Here is a 20,521-nt window from a genome sequence, read left to right as displayed (position 1 = left end):
TTTATAAATGTCATTGCCAACTATTCAGAGTGATAAGGGCCACTCCACATTTCTAAGAGGAGTTGTAATGACAATGTAATCACTCACAAGTGATAAAGAAACTTTGGAATTTTATGAAGACAATCAAATGGAGTCATTTCATAAACACCAGGAATTGTCTCATGTATTTGTGAAATGATGCAGGAAATAAGCTAATTCATTTAACATCTAAATACTAAGCACCTGCTGAGTGAAAAGGCCTACACTGTATTCTATGGTGACATAGATGTGTTCTAATGAAGTTCATCTTCTTGAACTAATAGGGCATGCTCTAAAGTCATTAAGAAGCAATACAAAATGGCAGAGATATATAGGCCAAAATAAGTTTTATTATCACCAAAGTACAATAAGAGGTCATAAGAAAAAAAGAGAGATAAATTGGGGCTAGCAATTTTAGGAACACTCCATTCCCTGGAACAAAGAAGATTCTCTAAAAATGTCTGTTGAGGAGAAACCAAGATGGCGGCATAGGTAAGCACCTAAACTGCTGCCTCGCACAACAATTTCAAAACTACAACTAGAAGACAGAACGGACACCATCCAGAACCACAGGAAAGCTGGCTGAGTGAAAATTCTATAACTAGAAGGAAAGAGAAAAGCTCACAGAGAATTGGAGGTATGGCAAAGGGTCTTTGTGCGCGCAGAGAGGAAGGGCGGCTGAGAGCCTGGCTGACTTTCTCTGGCGGAAGGGGGAAGGAAGCCCCCGACCACACTGAACCCCAGTTCTGACTGCACTGAACCCCAGTTCCAGGCGAGCCCCTGGGGACTGAGCCCCTGGGAACCCACGCTCTTGTGGGGGGAATCTGGACTCTCAGGTGGAGACTCGGGAGCCGGGGAAGGCAGAGGTCTGAAGGCACACGCGTGCCAGTGCGCACAAAGGCTGTGGAGGTTGCCACAGGCTTTCCCTAGTGGAAGAGAGTCAGAGGCTCCTGACTGCACTGAGCCCCAGTTCTGACTTCACTGAACCCCAGTTCCAGGTGAGCCCCTGGGGACCCACGCTCTTGTGGGGGGAATCTGGACTCTCGGGTGGAGACTCGGGAGCTGGGGAAGGCAGAGGTCTGGAGGCGTGCGCGTGTGCGCAAGGGCAAGGCTGACGGGAAGCCAAGACTGTCTGCTCCGCCCTGAGACTCCACCCCATCCAAGCTGAGCACAGAGGCTATTGCAGTTTGGCAAGTCTAATCCTATAAGGCTGTCTCCCACCGAACTTCACACAGCTGATCCTTACAGCCAACTAGCCTGGAGGTCAATTCCTCCCAGTGATACCAACAACAATCAAGACTAATTACAACAAGGCTGTACACACAGTCCACAAAGGGGTGCACCAAGAGTGTCTACCTCAGGTTAACTGGGGAGGCCGACCCACTGGGCCATATAGGAAACCTAGCACACAAATCTACCCTACCAACTCAGGGAAGCAGTGAAAATGCGGTGTCAAAGAAACAGATCACAAATGAAAGAAATGGAGGAAAACAAACGACTGGATATAGAATTCAAAACCACGGTTATAAGGCTTTTCAAGAATATCCTAGAAAAGGCCGATAAGTATAACGAGACCCTCGAAGATATGAAAAAGGACCAACTAGAAATTAAACATACACTGACTGAAATAAAAAAATATTATACAGAGACCCAAAAACAGACTAGAGGAACACAAGAATCAAGTCAAAGAATTGAAATACAAAGAAGCAAAAAACACTCAACTGAAAAAGCAAAAAAAAAAAAAAATCCAAAAAGTTGAAGATAGTGTAAGAAGACTCTGGGACAACTTTAAGCGTACCAACATCAGAATTATGGGGGTGCCAGAAGAAGAGAGAGAGCAAGATACTGAAAACCTATTTGAAGAAATAATGACAGAAAACTTCCCCCACCTGGTGAAAGAAATAGACTTACAAGTCCAGGAAGCGCACAGAACCCAAAACAAAAGGAACCCAAAGAGGACCACACCAAGACACATCATAATTAAAATGCCGAGAGCAAAAGACAAAGAGAGAATATTAAAAGCAGCAAGAGAAAAACAGTTAATTACCTACAAGGGAGCACCCATACGACTGTCAGCTGATTTCTCAACAGAAACTATGCAGCCAGACGGGAGTGGCAAGAAATTTTCAATGTGATGAATAGCAAGAACCTACAACCAAGATTACTCTACCCAGCAAAGCTATCATTCAGAATTGAAGGGCAGGTAAAGAGCTTCACAGATAAGAAAAAGCTGAAGGAGTTCATCACCACCAAACCAGTATTATATGAAATGCTGAAAGGTATTCTTAAAGAAGAGGAAGAAGAAAAAAGTAAAGAGAAAAATTATGAACAACAAATACATATCTATCAACAAGTGAACCTAAAAATCAAGTGAATTAAAAACCTGAGGAACAGAATAATCTGGTGAATATAATAGAATCAGGGGCATAGAAAGGGAGTGGACTGATAATTCTCAGGGGGAAAGGGGTATGGGGGGTTCAGGAAGAGACTGGACAAAAATCATACACCTATGGATGAGGACAGTGGTGGGGAGGTAAGGGCAGAGGTGGGGTGGGAACCGGGTAGAGGGGAGCTATGGGGGGAAAAAGGAGAAACAATTGTAATAATCTGAATAAAGATTTATTTTTAAAAAAATAAAATAAAAATGTCTATTGAATAGAATACGTTATTTTCTACTTGTACTCCATACTTGGCACGGTGGGAACCACCACAAGTCTTCAAGCCAAAAATGATATCATTGGATTTTACTTTAGGATTCAAATTAGGTAACAGTTTGGTGATGCATTGAATAATGAAAAATTAGAGGCTAGAATAGCAATAAAAGTGGCAGTAAAAGTCCAATTGAAATATGGCCAAAGGACCTGAATAGACACTTCTTCAAAGAGGACATACAGATACAATAGACATATGAAAAATGCTTAATGTCACCAAACATCAGAGAGATGCAAATTAAAACTACAATGAGGTATCACTCATACCTGCCACAATGGCTACCATCAACAAATCAACAAACAAGTGCTGGCGAGGATGTGGAGAAAAGGGAACCCTAGTACATTGCTGGTGGGAATGCAGACTGGTGCAGCCACTATGGAAAACAGTATGGAGTCTCCTCAAAAAATTAAAAATGGAACTGCTTTTGACTCGGTGATTTTACTTCTAGGAATATAATCTAAGAATCTCAAAACACCAGTTAGAAAGAATAATCACACCTATGTTTTCCTAGTTTATTGAAAGATCTGGAAACAGCCCAAGTGCCCATCAGTAGATGAGTGGATAAAGAAGCCATGAAACCTTTGCACAATGGAATACCATGCAACTATAAAAAAGGATCTCTTGCCCTTTGAGACAGCAAGGGGGGGGCCTGGAGAGTATTATGCTAAGCAAAATAAACCAGTCAAAGAAAGACATATATCATATGATGTCACTTATATGTGGAATCTGATGAACAAAATAAATTGAGGAATAAAATAGAACCAGAGGCATGGAAACATGGAACATACTGATACATCTCAGAAGGAAGAGTGGAGTGGGGGTGGGAAGAAATTAACCAAAGAACTTAAATACATATATGCATTGCCCATGGACACAGACAATAGGGCCATGAAGGCCTGGAATCGGGGGGGTGGGGGGTGAACTAAGTGAAAGGAGGTAATAGGGGGGAAATGGAGGGACATCTGTAATACTCTCAATAATAAAGAGTAAAAAAATACAACAGTGTCATGGTGGAATTCCTCAGGGGAATAATGGCTGAGCTGAGACTTAAAGATGAAGAAGAGTTAGCAAGTGGAAAAGGGGAGTGGAGCAAGGAGAGTGGAGCAGCGTTGAGGAGGTTAGTGGGACTGTTATGAGTAGAGAAAGCATCATGTTTCCTCATGGATCTTAATACATACTGCAAACTGGAAACTAACGCCCTTTTACTAGTTTATATGACTGCCTCAATGACCTCTGGCTAATCAGAATTTAAGGTATTTATAAAGAAGCAAGAGCACATTGATTGTTTGGTTGCATTATTGTAAGAATCATAGATCTCTTTCAAAGACTACTAGTATTTATATACTATATATGTCCCATATGTCCAGATTCTGACTCCAAATTATTTTCAACCACAGTAAAAGGCCAAAGAAACACATCCTGCATTCTCTTGTTTAAATCTATACAGCAATGACATGAAGAAACATGGTTAATCTACTTCGCACCTGCTAGTGAAGTAAGTTCAAATTGCATTAGGATAGCGAGCAAAACCCTCTCCCTTCGTGTTGATCCTTATGAGAATGTGTCACCATCTTTTACTTTCAGAAATGTTATTGTCAATGAAAATCAGCCAGACTTGAGCAAAGGTAAGATATTTGTAACATAAAAATATGTAAATACACGTGGTATTGGACATATCCTAAATTGTTTTCCTAGTTTATTGAAACAATACAACTCCAATTAATTGTATTATGATGGTTGATGGAAAGTTGATTTATAACTTGCCATTTCTGGTATTTAAGTACTAATAAAAATATTTATTTCTAAAAATAAATGACAAACTATTTTAAAAACTCAAAATATGATTCTCTTTTTCTCTCTGAGTTACAGATTTGCTCATGGTGGTTGTAAAGGATCAGCTATATTTTTAAATATAAATGTTTTAATTGCACAAGCCACTTGCAAACATAATGATATTATTCAAACTCCAAACAATGATTTTATATAACGAAAATGACACCACCCATATGTTTTTAAAGGGTGAGGTTGGGTTTGGTATATTAGCTGGACTACTATTTGAAGGGTTAGAGACCCTGATCAAAGACCATAATAAAAAACCACTCCTTGCTGATTACATGTATTTGCAGGTGTTTATCTAACCATCTGGTCAGAATAGTTTGTGCACTGTATTTTTAAAAAACAAAGAGGCCTTTTGTTATCTTAGGCCTTTTTATCTGATCCATACTGCATAATAATTTGCATTATACCACTGGTTTAACAGTTTTTATATGTTTAAGATATCAAGAATAATTTTTAATGTTTTCTAAATCATTCTTAGTCATCATAACTCCTTTGGCCAATATTTGTGATTGTTAAAAGTTGAAAGGGTGAACTCAATACTATGTGAAATTGAATGTAGTATTTTTTTTTAATTTTTTTAATATATTTTATTGATTTTTACAGAGAGAAAGGGAGAGGGATAGAGAGTTAGAAACATTGATGAGAGAGAATCATTGATCAGATGCCTCCTGCACACCCCCCACTGGGTATGTGCCCACAACCAAGGTACATGCCCCTGGCTGGAATTGAACCCAGGACCCTTGAGTCCGCAGGCTGACGCTCTATCCACTGAGCCAAACTGGTTAGGGCTGAATGTAGTATTTTTAAAAACTAATTGAATTTATTGGGGTGACATTGATTCCCAAAATCATACAGGTTTCAGTGTACAACTCAATAAAACATTGTCTGCATACTGCACTGTGTGCCCATCACCCCAAGTAAAGTTTATTTCCATCCCCGTTTTCCCCTCCTTTGCCCACCTCTTCCTACTCGCCACCCCACTTCCTTTTGGCTATCGCCACTCTGTTGTGTGTGTCTTTGTGTTATATGTATGGGGGTTTTGTGTGTGTGTGTGTGTTTGCTTAATCCCCTCACCTTGAGGGTAATATTTGAGTTTTAGGTTTGCCCTTTTATAATTAGATGATGTTGAGATATTAAAGACATGGCAATTTAATCAGTGAATGAGTAATTCGGGCCATTGTTGAGCTTTTGTATATAAGAAGTAAGTGCAAGATTAACAAAAATACTAAATATCCAGCAAAACATAGTCCTATATCTGAGGAGACTGTAAGTATACCTTCTGTTGAGCAAATTAATATTTGAGTTATTAGATTCAGTTTTTTCTTTAACTCAATTGTGCATTCTTAAAGGCCTATATATTTGTTGCATATTGATCTATATAAATGTTTCTATTAGAATTAAAGCTTATTCTTCTGGGATTTGATTTATTTTTTTCATTTATTTTTATCTATACATAGGATTCTGAATTACTAGATGACAAATGTGTTTATTAATTCAGCATTTTGTAATGAATGTTTAATGTGAATCTAATATCTTTTATTTTCCTTTTTGAGAAGTAATAGATCAACGCTCATATGAACTGACTTTACTGATATGCCATATTGAATCATTTAATTTCATCCAAATGAACTGCTATTGAGTTAACCATTGTGAATACTACTGTTGTTAAACTTCATAGGCTACTAGTGTATTTATTTAAATTATAAACCCCTAAAAATAAGTTTAGAACAAATTTTGTAACTCTCTCTGGGGATGTTCCAAGTAGTTCCAAGTAGATGTTGGGCTAGGTTATCTTAAAGAAGCATTGTAGTGGAGAAGAACATAGTCTTTGGAGACAGACTACCTAATCTCAAAAATGGGCTCAGTTGCTTTCTACATACTTTTTGCTTTGGTTTTCTCATCTGTAAAATGGGGAATATAATGCTACTTACCTCATAGGCTTAGCATGAGAATTAAGTGAGGTGCTACTAAAATATCACTGCATTTTTCCAGTGTTTAATAGATACTTAACATGCTCTTAATAACTTTCCTTTTATTATCTTAATGGATTCTTATGATAACTTCAGAACCTGCGCTATTACTGGCCCTATTTTATGGAATAGGAAATCATGTTAGAGAAGGTAACTCTATTGTACTAAAAACATGTCAAAAACACTATCCAACACATAGTAAGCACTCTGTAATGTAAATGTTGTTACTGCCCTTATTCTAGTCATTAAGTATTTTGAGAACACTAGTCTGCCTTTGAACTTAATAAATATTTATTGAATTATTCATTTCTGGCACACTAAAAATAAATTGCTTTAACACTGTCCTCTACATGGCACTCCTTCAAATATTTGAGGACAAATATCCCTTCTCCCTTGAAACTTTTCACCAGCTTAGTACCTGAAGATTTTCAAACTTGTAGTTGGTGATTATAACATAGGACATTTAGATGTTCTGGGTCTAATGTCAAATATTCTGACTGTGCTGAGAAACAAGTGATAATTGCCATCAGAAGATAAAAAATGTAGAGTGCTGTCCTGGCCAGTTTGGCTCAGTGGATAGAGCATCAGCCTATAGACTAAAGGGTCCCTGGTTCGATTCCAGTCAAAGGCACATGCCTGGGTAGTGGGCTCAATCCCCAGTAGGAGTCGTGCAGGAGGCAGCCGATCAATGATTTTCTGTCTCATCATTGATGTTTCTATCTCTCCCTCTCCCTTCCTATCTGTAATCTATATAGATTGCTGTCAAAATGTAGAGTGCTGTCAAAATGGTCATTTGGAAAAAAGAAAGCATATAAGTTGTAATTTTAATAAAAATGTAAAATTTGAATGAACACTAGTTCAGTTCTACTGAGTTTGAGTATATTTGAAATTCCTAGTTACTGTATGAGAGAAAATGCTGACTAGGGACAACATGTTGACAAGCAAGGCTGATAAGTTTTAAGTTGGGCCACCCAGGTGAAGCTGGGACCTACTAAGTTTTTATTAGAGATTAGAACTAATATGCTCCTCAGTTAGACTACTTTCAATGTAAAACATTTCATTCATTTTATAGCAAGCACATTTTGTCACTGGCCTCCTCGCCTGTATTGCCTTACAACTACAAGAAGCCTAACAATTTTGGTGTTTCATTTTTACTTTTTAAATTATACCAATTTATTTTCATAAATGGTGCTATATCCCTGTATTATATGTACTAAACATACTTTATTCAGTGCCTTGCTTTTACAATTCATCTAGGATAACTTTTCAGATAAGCACAAACAGATCTATCTCACTGTTCTCTTTGAACAATCTGCATGGCATTCGGTGGTGTGGTTGTAAAGTAATTTAACATTATGTTCTCTACTGATAGGCATTTAGGTTGTTCCCAATCTTTCCTCTTATAAATAATGTTGTAATGAACATCTTAGTACATGCATTTTAGACACACTAGTAGTTACTATATTTGAAGTTAAATTTCTAAATGTGGAATGGAAGGGATATATAATTTCTAAATGTGGAATGAAAGGGATATATATATATATATATATATATATATGTATTTAAATTTTTACATTCCTCTTGAAAGACCTTGCAAAAATTTATATTCCCATAAATAACATTTAAATGTCTGTTTTATCTAACTTTGCCATTACTATAATTTATCAAACTTTACTTGATAAAGGTGGAAAGTATTGTAACATTGTTGTTTTAATTTATATTTCATTGATGACAGATGAAATTAAGCACATTTGCAAATGTTTTTAAGTCTTAAGGTTTTATATAAAAAGTTTTTTCATGTACTGTACCAATTTCTATTGCTGTTGCTCTTTTTCTTACTGATTTATAAAGGCTCACTAGATATTAAAGAAATTCATATTTTGTCATAAGAGCTGAAAATATTTTATGGAGATGACATATGTTTTTTTGACTTTTTAAAATAGCTTATAAAAGACAGTCAATTTTGATAAAGCAATTATAGGAAAGATTTATTATTTAAACAATAGCACTAAATCAATCTACTTGAAACTGTCATTAAATTATCTAAGAAGTAGGTTGCTATTTTTACCTATAAAATATGAGTGGGCTGAATTGGAAAATTACTTTTCAAGTCATTTTAAAATCATGATACAGATTTTCCTTTTTGTTGCTTAAAGCTTGTGGAAAAAATATATTCTACCACCCAGTACATTGTCACCTTATATTTGTCAAGGCCTACCTAAGTAATTTCAATTGGGTAATAGCACAGCAAAAAATTAAAAGTGCAAAAGCTTTCCTAAAATTATATTCACATGTTACTCTAGTATGGTAGCATTTTGAGAAGGTGGAGGTAGCTTCTAAATAATTACCACATGATAAATATTTATGGAGTGACTATTATAAACAATATTTAAAACATTGTAATTGTTTTGAATACATGTTATATTGAGATAGCATCTAGAAGAATCAAATGTCCACACAATGCCTCACACACACACCCCAACTTTGGACTCTCAAAATAAGTTAAATGTAAGGCATAATTAGAATATAATATTATGCCAGACAATTAGAAGACTTTTTAAAAATATATTTTTATTGATTTCAGAGAGGAAGGGAAAGGGAGAGAGAGATAGAAACATCAATGATGAGAGAGAATCATCAATTGGCTGCTTCCTGCACGCCCCTACTGGGGATTGAGCCTGCAACCTGGGCATGTGTCCCTGATCAAAATTGAACTCAGGACTCTTCAATCTGCAGGTTGGTGCTCTATCCACTGAGCCAAACCGGCTAAGGCTAGAAGACTTTTTTTTATCCTTACCTGAGGACATGTTTTTATTGATTTTAGAGAGATCAGAAGAGAGAGAGAGAAAAAAACAAACAAACATCCATGTGAAAGAGAAACATTGATAGGTTGCCTCCCATATGTGCTCGGACCAGAGATGAAACCCACAACCTAGGTATGTGCCGTGACCGGGAACCAAACCCACAACCTTTTGGTGTATGGGACAACACTCCAACCCACTGAGCAACCTGGCCAAGGCCGAAGACTTTTTTTTAATCAATTAAGTTTTGTTCAATATCACTTCAAAACCAAATGGAAATGTTCCTAAACAAAAGGAATCAAATAGAGTGAAAACATGCTAAGCATTAAAATACCTGTGCTAACATCCATGCCTCAGGTTTTTGCTCAGCAGAATATAATAAAATGTAAGCATTTCTCTACTTTACATGAAGATAAAATGAACAAAAATAGGAGAATTATGAAAGTGTAATAGGTTAACCATGGCACAAACTATTCTTCTATTTCAGGCAGAACCAAAATGTGGTCACTATTAACAGTGGCAAGTTTGATATCTGCTCTTGGAACTACACAAGCTTTCTTTGGAAGACTAAGTCATGAAAGCCCTGAAGTGACTATGAATATTGTAAGTTACTGGAGGAGAAACACACACCTACAAAACCAAGATATTGCCATGATTTAGGATTATAGTAGATTTTACATGGTCAATTAAATATAACAATGTTTACTTACTAGATGCATTTAAGAAATAAACTAAAGAAAGTTTTGATTTTTCCTCACCAGAGTCAGATGATTTCTTATTGGGGATACCAAAGTGAAGAATATGAAGTCGTGACTGAAGACGGTTATATTCTAGAGATCTACAGAATTCCTTATGGGAAGAAAAATGCAGAGAATAGAGGTAGAACCTTCTTCCCCTCTTTCCTTTCTCCCTCTTACCCTCGCCCCTCTTTCTTTCTTCCTCCTTCCCTCTCTCTTTTCTACCATTCATGCCTTCCTTGTTCTCTTCCTCCTCTTTTTCCTCGTTTAATTTTTCCTAGACTTAATGAGTCTTGCTCATTCTGGAAATGCAACAGTGATGAAGTCATTTCTTCAAGGAGGTCACCATCAAACAAATGAGCTGGATAAACAGATGATTATAATAATGTGTGATCAGAGCAATGCTAGAAGTGTGCACAGAATATTAAGCTAGAAGTCCTGACAAAGGCACCTAACTAGGAGAAGTGAAGGAAAGCTTGCTCTCTGAAATTAAACTGAGCGCAGTCCTAGAGGATCCAGGAGAGAGAGCCAGTGTGTGTGTTGCAGAGGGAGAAAGGGGAGACAATTCAAGGCTCATTTGCTAAACAGATAAAAGTCATTTTTGCTAGTACTACTAAAAATTTATCTTTTTCTCATTGTAGAAAAAGTTGTACAGTACAAAAAGTATACAATTAAGTAGGGCCACTTAAATTAACATCATGCTGCATTTCTTTAGCATATAATTTTTTCAATAGTTTTTGGAGGCATAATTGGCATACAATAAACCACATATTTAAAGTCTATCATTTGATAAGTTTTGTCATCTGAGAAACCATCACCATAATTAAGGTAAGTTATAAAAAATAGTCAACTCAAGCAAATGGTTTAATTCTAGTGATATGAAAGTCTGTTTCTATCTTTATAATTTATCTTAGAATGAGAAATGTGTTTATACAGCTTTTAAATAATATTCTTCTTTAGGCCAGAGACCTGTTGTGTTTTTGCAACATGGTTTGCTCACATCAGCCACAAACTGGATTGCCAACCTGCCCAACAACAGCCTGGGCTTCCTTCTGGCCGATGCTGGTTATGACGTGTGGCTGGGGAACAGCAGGGGAAACACCTGGGCCAGGAGAAATATATACTACTCACCAAACTCAGCTGAATTCTGGGCTTTCAGGTAAAGAAAAGGAACAATTAACAATGGACACAAAAATCAATATTGAGTTTAAAAAGCATGGGTGTTCAACCCTTTCAATCCAGTCCCACTTCAACATATTATATTTCAAGTAAGAAGAGAAGGAAGTAATTTTTATTCTAATTGTTTCTTGGATTCTTCCATACACCTCATTGCAAGGGCAGTTTTTTCTCCAAGGGTAGTTTTTTCACTTTCTGTGATCTCATTACCCAGTATTTGGGAATTATGCTTTATGTTTCTGATCATGGTTTTCCAAATGGAATGAGCAAAATGACTGAAGCAAGGAAATTTTCTGTCCTGAGTAGATTTGAAAAGGAACATCCATATGGATTCAAGTGGATGTTAAACCTAGTTGGGGGTTCAGAACAGCAATCTGAGTCAATATCAGTATCGAGGTTGGGGTAGGAGTAATGAAATTTGACAACATAGAGATATTATCAAAGCCTTTATATTAGGGTCCCTTTTGTGCCTTATTCCTGAAAATTACTCATGGAAGTGGAGAACTGAAAACAATTTGGGTAATGATGCTGAGACACAAACATGCTCTGAGAACTGAAAGGAAGCCTGTGTGACCTGACTATAGTGAGGAAGAGGGAGAGCGACATGAGAGGAGACTAGAGATGTTGACAAGGGCCATATCAAGCAGAGCTGTGTAGAGAGCCATGCAGCTCATTCCAAATTTAATGAGTTGCCAGTGAAAAGTTTTAAATAAGGGAGCAAGGTGATCCCATTTTCATTTTCAAAAGTCATTCGGGCTGATTTGTGAAGAATAAAATAGAGAGGGATATGGTTCATATTAAACAGCAGTGGAACATTGCACACAAATTATTATTAAATCTGACATTGTTTTAGGGATAGAAATAATCCCAGCTACAGATATTACCTTGCTTTGATTAAATTGCGGCTTTAATGCTGTGCTTCAGAAATGATGTCAACTGTTTATAGGAAGCCACCCCAAAAAGCACTTGGCACTCACTAATGCTTAGAGAATCTAGTGTTCAATTTCTCAAAGGGAGCCTTAGCTATAAACCTGTCTGACTTTTAGAAATTATAGCAAGGAAATATTTTGTTTTATTTTGACTGTTTTTCTTACAGCTTTGATGAAATGGCTAAATATGACCTTCCAGCCACAATTGACTTCATTTTAAAGAAAACCGGACAGGAAAAGCTACACTATGTTGGCCATTCCCAGGGCACCACCATTGGTAGGTATAGCAGTCAAAGAAGATGGTTTAGTTCACATAGACCCTTTCCAGTTGTTATGCAGGTGTGTTGGTCATGGTGCTTATTGCTTTCCTTTCATTACATATACAATACAATGTCTTCAACAACCTGATGGTATAAGAACAATTATTAATCCTATTGTATACATGGGGAAACAAACGGGGGTAAATAATTTGTGCAAAGTAACATAGTTATTACAAACTAGAGGCCTGGTGCATGAAATTTGTGCACTGAGGAGAGGTGTCCCTCAGTCCAGCCTGCGCCCTCTCGCAGTCTAGGAGCCCTTGGGGGATGTCTGACTGCTGGGGACTGTGGGAAGCAGGCCTAAGCCTGCAGTCAGACATCCTTAGCACTGCCGTGGAGGTGGGAGAGGCTTCCACCACCACCGCTGCGCTTGCCAGCCATGAGCCTGGCTTCTGGCTGAACGGTGCTCCCCCTGTGGGAGCGCATTGACCACCAGGGGGCAGCTCCTGTGTTGAGCGTCTGCCCCCTGGTGGTCAGTGCGCGTAATAGCGACCAGTCGTTCCACTGTTCGGTTGATTTGCATATTAGCCTTTTATTATATAGGATGAGGTAGCTCATTTACCAGCCCAGGCACTCTGACTCCCAAGCCCATGCTCTGAAACATTGCACCACACAGCCTCTGCATTGAATTGATTCCATTTACTCAGTCATATTAATGGGGCACCTACCAGATGTCCTGAGAATACAGCAATAACTAAAAGAGATTGAAATCTGTCTTCCTTCTACTTATATTCCAGTGGGAGGAGGCAGAGAAAATAACAAAGATTAAAAAGTAAAATATAAAGTCCATCAGATAATGGTAATGCTATGGAAAGAAAAGTAAATGAAGGAAGGATATTAGGAAGCATCGGAGGGGTACACAGCAATTTTAAATAGGGGACAGCACCAAACACTCTCTAAGCAAGGAAGGAGGTCAGAGAGTGAGGCGTGGGCATTGCATACCTGGAAGACTGGTGTTCCAGGAAGAGGGAATGGCAAGTGCAAATGATCTGAGCCTGGAGTAGTACAAATAACTCTTTTTTGCAACAATATTACTATCCTATTTTTAAAGTCAGATAAAAGAGCTCATCATAACATTTTAAAAGCTCTAGCGGCTAGCCCCATGTCCCCATAGAGAATCTATGGAAATAAAGCAAATATTAAAAAATAATAGAATCTGATTAACTTGAACAAGCACTGATGGTCAATCTCTCAGGTTTCCTCAGATGGCAATCCTATTAAACCTACAGTAATGTAACAGTTGTAACACACACATACACACACACACACACACACACACACACACTTCACCTATTTCTTTGTCGTTCTGTTTCAGGTTTTATTGCCTTTTCTACTAATCCCAAACTGGCTAAAAAAATCAAAGCCTTCTACGCATTAGCTCCAGTTGCTACCGTGAAATACATCAAAAGCCCGTTAAAAGAACTTACACTTATTCCTTCATTTCTCTTCAAGGTATGTGATTCTTTTTAACTGAATGTAAGATATCAAATTGTCCATGGATTTCAAAGGGATGGAAAGAAACAAAAACACCTAGTGACCAATCATGTTTGTATTCAGAACAGAGATGTACACATTTACTAGTACTCTACGATATCTTGCATAGCACCAACAACGTTTGAATACCCACTACAGCTTGTGAGATCCCTGTACATTTCTTTGTTCTTGATTACTTGTGTGGTTTAGCAATGCCCTCATAGATATTTCATATAACAAGCACTCCATTCAGCTCTGTCAAGACTGGGATTCCAGCCGTGGAGCAGGGAAGGGGAAATAAAACCAAAACAAAATAGTCCAATAAGAACGGAAACTATCTGGGCCAAGAAAACTATAAAGAGGAAGAATAAGATAGAAAGGGAAGGGAGGGGAGAGGAAAAGGAAAGGAAGGGAAGGGAAGGGAAGGGAAGGGAAAAGGAGAAAGAGAAAAATAATGGTTGAGTGAGGCAAGGACTTTGAGACCCCTCTTTAAATACTCTTGGCTTTCTACGCCTTTTCCTAAGAGCTCCTTTCTCGTTAAACTTCATAGGGCAGTAGCATAGATTTCAACAAAACATAAATATTAAGTAGGCATACCTGGCAGGGAATTAATAATATTTATTTTTTCCAAAGCTTAATCACCTACTTCTCCCACCCACAAAAACCCACACATACAGTTTCCTTTAAGAGAATAGTTTAGCCTCAAGCTATCCAATGTAATCATGACATTTTCTTGTCTGATTTTGTCCTCTTCACTTCTTTTCACTCTTAACTAACATGTGTGTCTAAAGCAGTGGTTCTCAACCTTTCTAATGCCGCGACCCTTTAACACATTTCCTCATGTTGTGGTGACCCCCAACCATAAAATTATTTTCGTTGCTCCTTCATAACTGTAATTTTGCTACTGTTATGAATCGTAATGTAAATATCTGTGTTGAGAACCGCTAGCAGGGTCGCCTAAGACCATCGGAAAACACAGATATTTACATTACAATTCATAACAGTAGTGAAATTACAGTTATGAAGTAGCAACGAAAATAATTTTATGGTTGGGGGTCACCACAACATGAGGAACTGTATTAAAGGGTCGCGGCATTAGAAAGGTTGAGAAACACTGGTCTAAAGCCTAAGAAACTTTACTTAGAATCAAAGCTTTTATTCGAAGTGCAAGATTTTATGATGATCCTGGCTACATTGATACAGAACTTATTTCCTACTGGTACTCATATTTTCTCATAGGCGATGTAGAGAGTGGTAAAAAAAAAAAAATACATTAGACCTTAAGTCAGAGGCTTGAATCAAGATTCTAGTTATAATCAGTTCTAATTAGCCCAAGACCTTGACTATTAGCCTCATGTTTTCTCATGTATAAAATGGGGATGACAAAATGTCTATTTTGCTCAAGAAGAGTTAGGTCCAATCCTTCCCATTATAAACTACCTATTTTAATAATGGGAAGCATTGGACCTAACTCTTCTTGAGCAAAATAGACATTTGTCTTTCTGAAGACTTGACTAAAAATATGGTTCAGAGTCACCATTTTCCTTTCTGATCTTTTCATGATTTATTATTGAAATCACACATATTGACACTTCGTTGTGACATTCTGCCATGCTGTTTTATGATTTTTATTTCATAACTCTGATTACCCCAACTAGACTCTAATTCTTTTGTGTTTTATACTCATTCTCAGCAGTTAGTACAGTTCTCAATGTAACAACAAATACCCAGTATTAATATATCCCCTGCTTATTCCACAACTTTATTGTGGGAATTATTTGAACATATTTGAAATTCCTAAAACAGCATTAAAAATATGAAAATATCATCAGCCTATGTACACCTGAACTGGTAAATTAGACAAATTAATTAGTATTTTCTGCAGCTTGATTTTTCCAACCCTCTGATGCTTTTATTTTTCAGGTTATATTTGGTAACAAAGTATTCTACCCACATCATTATTTTGATGAATTCCTGGCCACTGAATTGTGTTCCCGAGAGATACTAAATGAGCTCTGCAGCAATGCTTTATTTATCATTTGTGGATTCGACCATAAGAACTTGAACATGGTTTGTATGCATTGAAATTTCTATTCTGAATATTTGGAACAACAGTTTTTTATTACTTGTCCCATCATCACTTAGAAATGGTACTTTATAAGAACTAAGAGTAGCTTCAGAATTGTGTTCATGATCTATAATAATAAAAGGGTAATATGCTAATTAGACCAGATGTCTTATGGACGTCATTCCGGATGTCCTTCCTGATGAAGCCAGGGCTGGAGGGAAGCCATCCTGGGTCCTGGGTGCCTGCAAGCAGCTGGTGTAGGGAAGCCTGGGTCCAGGGTGCCAGAGGAAGCCAGTGCCCGCAGCTGGGAGAAGGAAGGCCTACTTTTGCACAAATTTTCGTGCATCAGGCCTCTAGTATGCAGATAAGCCTAAGAGAAATCACAAGTCATTGCTCCCATTTTTGTCCCCTGCAGCTCCTTTCCATCACCCCATTGTCCCTTTATGTAGAAAAAAATCACAACTCACTAAACTAGTATATATAATGACTGTCATTTATATGTACACACACACACACACACACACACACACAGTTCTTCAAAGCAAGAAGTTTCCCATTTTGATAAAATGGAGATGATAAACTCCTCTTTGAGTGGCTACAAATTAGATGAGTTAACCTATGCAAGCTCTAAAGTGATGTACAAATGTGTTGTTCATATCCTTCCAGTAAATGCTGCCTTTAAACACTTGAACTGCATCAGAAAAACTTACATCTTCGCTTTAATATTTATGTCTTTTCACCACAATATCAGAAAAACTTACATCTTAGAAACAAAATAAAAATCTAAGTGTGAGTGTGCATGTGTGTGTTTTCTTCCTAGAGTCGCCTGGATGTGTATTTATCTCATAACCCAGCAGGGACTTCTGTTCAAAACATGCTCCATTGGACCCAGGTATCACTTCACAAATGCTGTTAAAATTTATTTTGTGAGCCTGAACCTAAAGCATATTTTCAAAATAATCTGTCAAATGTTCCTGTTGGGGAATTTTTCTGGCATGGGACTACTAGCTGAAAATAACTGTCATTCCATGTGAGTGAAAATCCCATGAAGACAGGTACTCTGGGCAGCAAAGAAATGAGTGATTTTTATGAAAGCAAAGCTGCATTTAAACCTGCATCAATACCTTATCCTGGGTGATTAATAGATTTTATTTTTGGAAGGAAAACAAAGTTTTTTAATACTTGTAATTGATTTAATGGAAAGTTATACTACTTGGACATGTTTGGGTTTTATATTTCACATAGCAAGCAGAGTTTTTATTTCCTTGTGTTCTTCATTTCTCTACCTTAGGCTGTTAAGTCTGGGAAATTTCAAGCTTTTGACTGGGGAAGCCCGGTTCAGAACATGATGCACTTTAATCAGGTAAGCTTCTTAAAGTTAAAATCATTCACATTTTGAAAGACAAATCTTTAAAAGGTTAAAGATGAAATTATGATAATTGTGCATATATTTTCCAAAGGAATGTTCATGCCTAAACCTAGCCTTAAGGAAATAATAAAGGAGAATATTATTTCCTTGTGATTTCTTCATCATATCAAACATCACCCCAGTCTCCCATTCTCCCAATGGGTTCTCATGTTCCAGTGGCTGTGCTCACTCGAGCTGCTCTGGAAATAACACATCCTTACATGTGACAAACTTAGAATGAATTCATCACCCCTCACCACATTAGATAGACCTGCCCTGTATCCCAGACCCCCCATCCCCCAGCAAGCTGTTCTCTCCACAGTGCAATTAACTAGTATAATAAACCAGTAATTCTGACTGTTCATGAGATAGAGCTGGAATCTCCGGTCTCTTTAAACAATTTCCTCTCCTTTGTTGTCAGCCAGGAAAGTGATTCCATCACATTTCCAGATATAAAAGAAGGATGGTGTGCTTGCAGGTTGAGGGTGGGAATCTTTTTCAGCAGAAGACCCCGTGGGGTGCATGCAGGCAGACATATTGTGTGCTCCTCCCACTTTTTGTAGCACAAAGAACCCAAACTTTGGGGTCTGCCCTCTTTGAGGTCAATATGAGTTCAGGCAATAGTTTCTTCATCTCTTCTCCTACATTCAGGGAGTTATTGATAATATTTAATAAGATAATGTCTATCAATCCTCCACACAGAGTAAACTCTCAGATTATCACTGGCTAAATATGAACAAGGGAACACCTACATTTTTTTTGTAATTCTCTCTTTCTCCTCCTTACCACACCTCAAAATTTTCCACCCAAGTGGTAGCTGAACAAAACTACTAATTTTCATCTGCTTCCATGCCTCAATATTTAGAAGGGATTTATGTCTTTTCACCATGATATCCTATGTGTAGAGAAGATGGCCCCATTTTTAAAACATCTTTGATATCTTTAAAGATGTTTTTAGAACATCATCAGATTAAACATTTGTTGAAAACACTTTCCACCTCTAACCATCACCTCCTCAAACACTCGAAACAGAGACTTGCTTTGAGTCTGTCTTTCTACTGGGCTCTAAAACCAATAATCCAAGGACTCCATCTTGAAGGATTAAGTGGGACCAGAATAACCTAGTCCCAAATCTGTCCTCCCTCCAAGCAAGCTGGTAATTGCTAAGGATGGTCTTCAACTATAATAAAGTATTAAAAAAATGAAGGAAAACTGCACATGGCAAAATACTTTGTTATGGAAAGTTGCCTATTACCTAAGGTGACAATAGAAAAAAATAGTATTTTGGGTTAGTTTTCTTGAGAATATAACATAAAAAACTAACAAAATTCTCTGGGAAAATTCTATCACTCTTTTTTGTGGTCCTGCTTTATGAGCCTTTATAAAGGCTATGTGTGAAATGACAATTTTCTAGAAATAGGAAATGGTTCTGATGATAGCTTTTCTCAGAATTTGAACCAATATTAAGTAAACTCAGGCAAGTATTTAACACAGACAGCTTCTTAAATGAACCAGTTGATCTATAGATTGACCATACTGGTAAGTCAATGCAAAACCAAAATAAATGAATCAGAACATTTTAAGGAGATCATACTTTAGACTTTTGGGGCAGAAACAATCTATTGCAGTTAGAATCCAATAAAGTTCATTCCTCCAGCTGGAGTTGAAATCTAAATTTTCAGTTTGTAAGAATTGTTATCTAAAGCCTCACTATTCACTCATGGTCCAGGACCAGCAACAGCTGCATCCCCTGGGAATGTAGAACCTAGGCTCTTCCCCCAGATGTGCTGAATCAGAATTTTCATTTTCACAAGATCCCTAAGAGATTCACAAGCTGTTAAATTTGAGAAGCACTGATCTAAATCATATTGCATCCAATTCGCTCTGTGGATAAAGGTGACTTTCTTTGAGCAATCATTGTTTAGAATTTACTTGTAAAACTAGGTAATGACATTTGCGACAATATTGATGAAATTTGAGGGCATTAGACTAAGTGAAATTTGTAAGAGAAAGATAAATACTATATGATCTCATATGTGGAATCTAAAACAATAAAAACAAACAACAATAAAACTGAGCTCATAGCTATAGAGAACAGATTGGTGGATGCCAGAGACAAGGGTAGAGGGTGGGCAAAATGGGTGAAGGTGGTAAAAAGGTTACAAACTTCCAGTTATAAAACAAATGACACCTGAGAATATAAATGTATAGCACGGTACTACTGTTAATAATACTGTATTGTATATTTGAAAGTTGCCAAGAGAGTGAATCTTAAAAATTCTCATCACAAGAAAAAAAATTGCAACTATGTAAAGTGAAGGAAATTAACCAGATTCAGTGTTTTGATCATTTCACAATATATACATATATTAAAACATTATGTTGTACACCTAAAATTAATATAATATTTTATTTCAATTATACCTCAATAAAAAATACATAGGCCAGTTTAGGTTGTATAAGCTACCCAAGGAATACGTATTGCGGTTTAAAGTGCAGATACCTATGAAAACTGTGGTTCTTTCTCCCTTGTATGTTAGCCCACACCTCCCATCTACAGTGTGACAGACATGAATGTGCCAATTGCAGTGTGGAATGGCGGCAAAGATTGGTTGGCTGACCCTCAAGATGTTGACCTTTTGCTTCCAAAGCTCCCTAATCTCATTTACCACAAGAAGATTCCCTTTTATAATCACTTGGACTTCATCTGGGCAATGGATGCCCCTCAAGAAATTTACAATGAAATTGTAAACTTGATGGGAAAAGGTCAAAATTAGTTCTGCATTTGAAGAATTATTCATTTACTTTTCCAAATACTTTTTTTTCTGTCATTGATTTTCTGTAATGTTTGAGATGCAATGCTTCTTTCAATAATTTTGACTTCCGAAATATATTAGCATCAACAAACGTTCTATTTTTCATTTAAAAGAATTTTTTAAATTTAATTTTTCACTTAAAAATTGATCTAGAAACATTTGAAAGAACACATTTCTGGAGAGGTGAAACTTCCAATCTTCTCATTCAATTTATCTTCTAAACTCAGCACAGATTATGATCTATAAACCATGAG

The 20,521-nt window shown here is 37.1% G+C and overlaps 1 protein-coding gene across 1 annotated transcript; it reads left to right on the top strand.

Annotated features, from left to right (window-relative positions):
* Positions 1 to 4,212: 4,212 nt before the first annotated feature.
* On the top strand, positions 4,213 to 20,228 carry LOC308234756 (gastric triacylglycerol lipase-like; the record flags this gene model as incomplete). The annotated part of the gene is made up of 11 exons (XM_080643063.1): positions 4,213 to 4,225; positions 4,315 to 4,355; positions 9,828 to 9,943; positions 10,102 to 10,219; positions 11,038 to 11,236; positions 12,350 to 12,459; positions 13,818 to 13,954; positions 15,899 to 16,045; positions 16,864 to 16,935; positions 17,335 to 17,406; positions 19,992 to 20,228. Exons 3-11 carry the CDS (start codon positions 9,839 to 9,841, stop codon positions 20,226 to 20,228), a joined length of 1,197 nt encoding a protein of 398 aa, XP_080499189.1. The 5' UTR covers positions 4,213 to 4,225; positions 4,315 to 4,355; positions 9,828 to 9,838.
* Between the last annotated feature and the right edge of the window lie 293 nt (positions 20,229 to 20,521).

Source organism: Plecotus auritus, assembly GCF_963455305.1.
Source record: "Plecotus auritus genome assembly, chromosome: 9".
In the NCBI taxonomy this organism is placed as follows: Eukaryota; Metazoa; Chordata; class Mammalia; order Chiroptera; family Vespertilionidae; genus Plecotus; species Plecotus auritus.
Note: the sequence above shows the minus strand (reverse complement) of the source record. Positions and strands in the feature narration are given on the sequence as shown.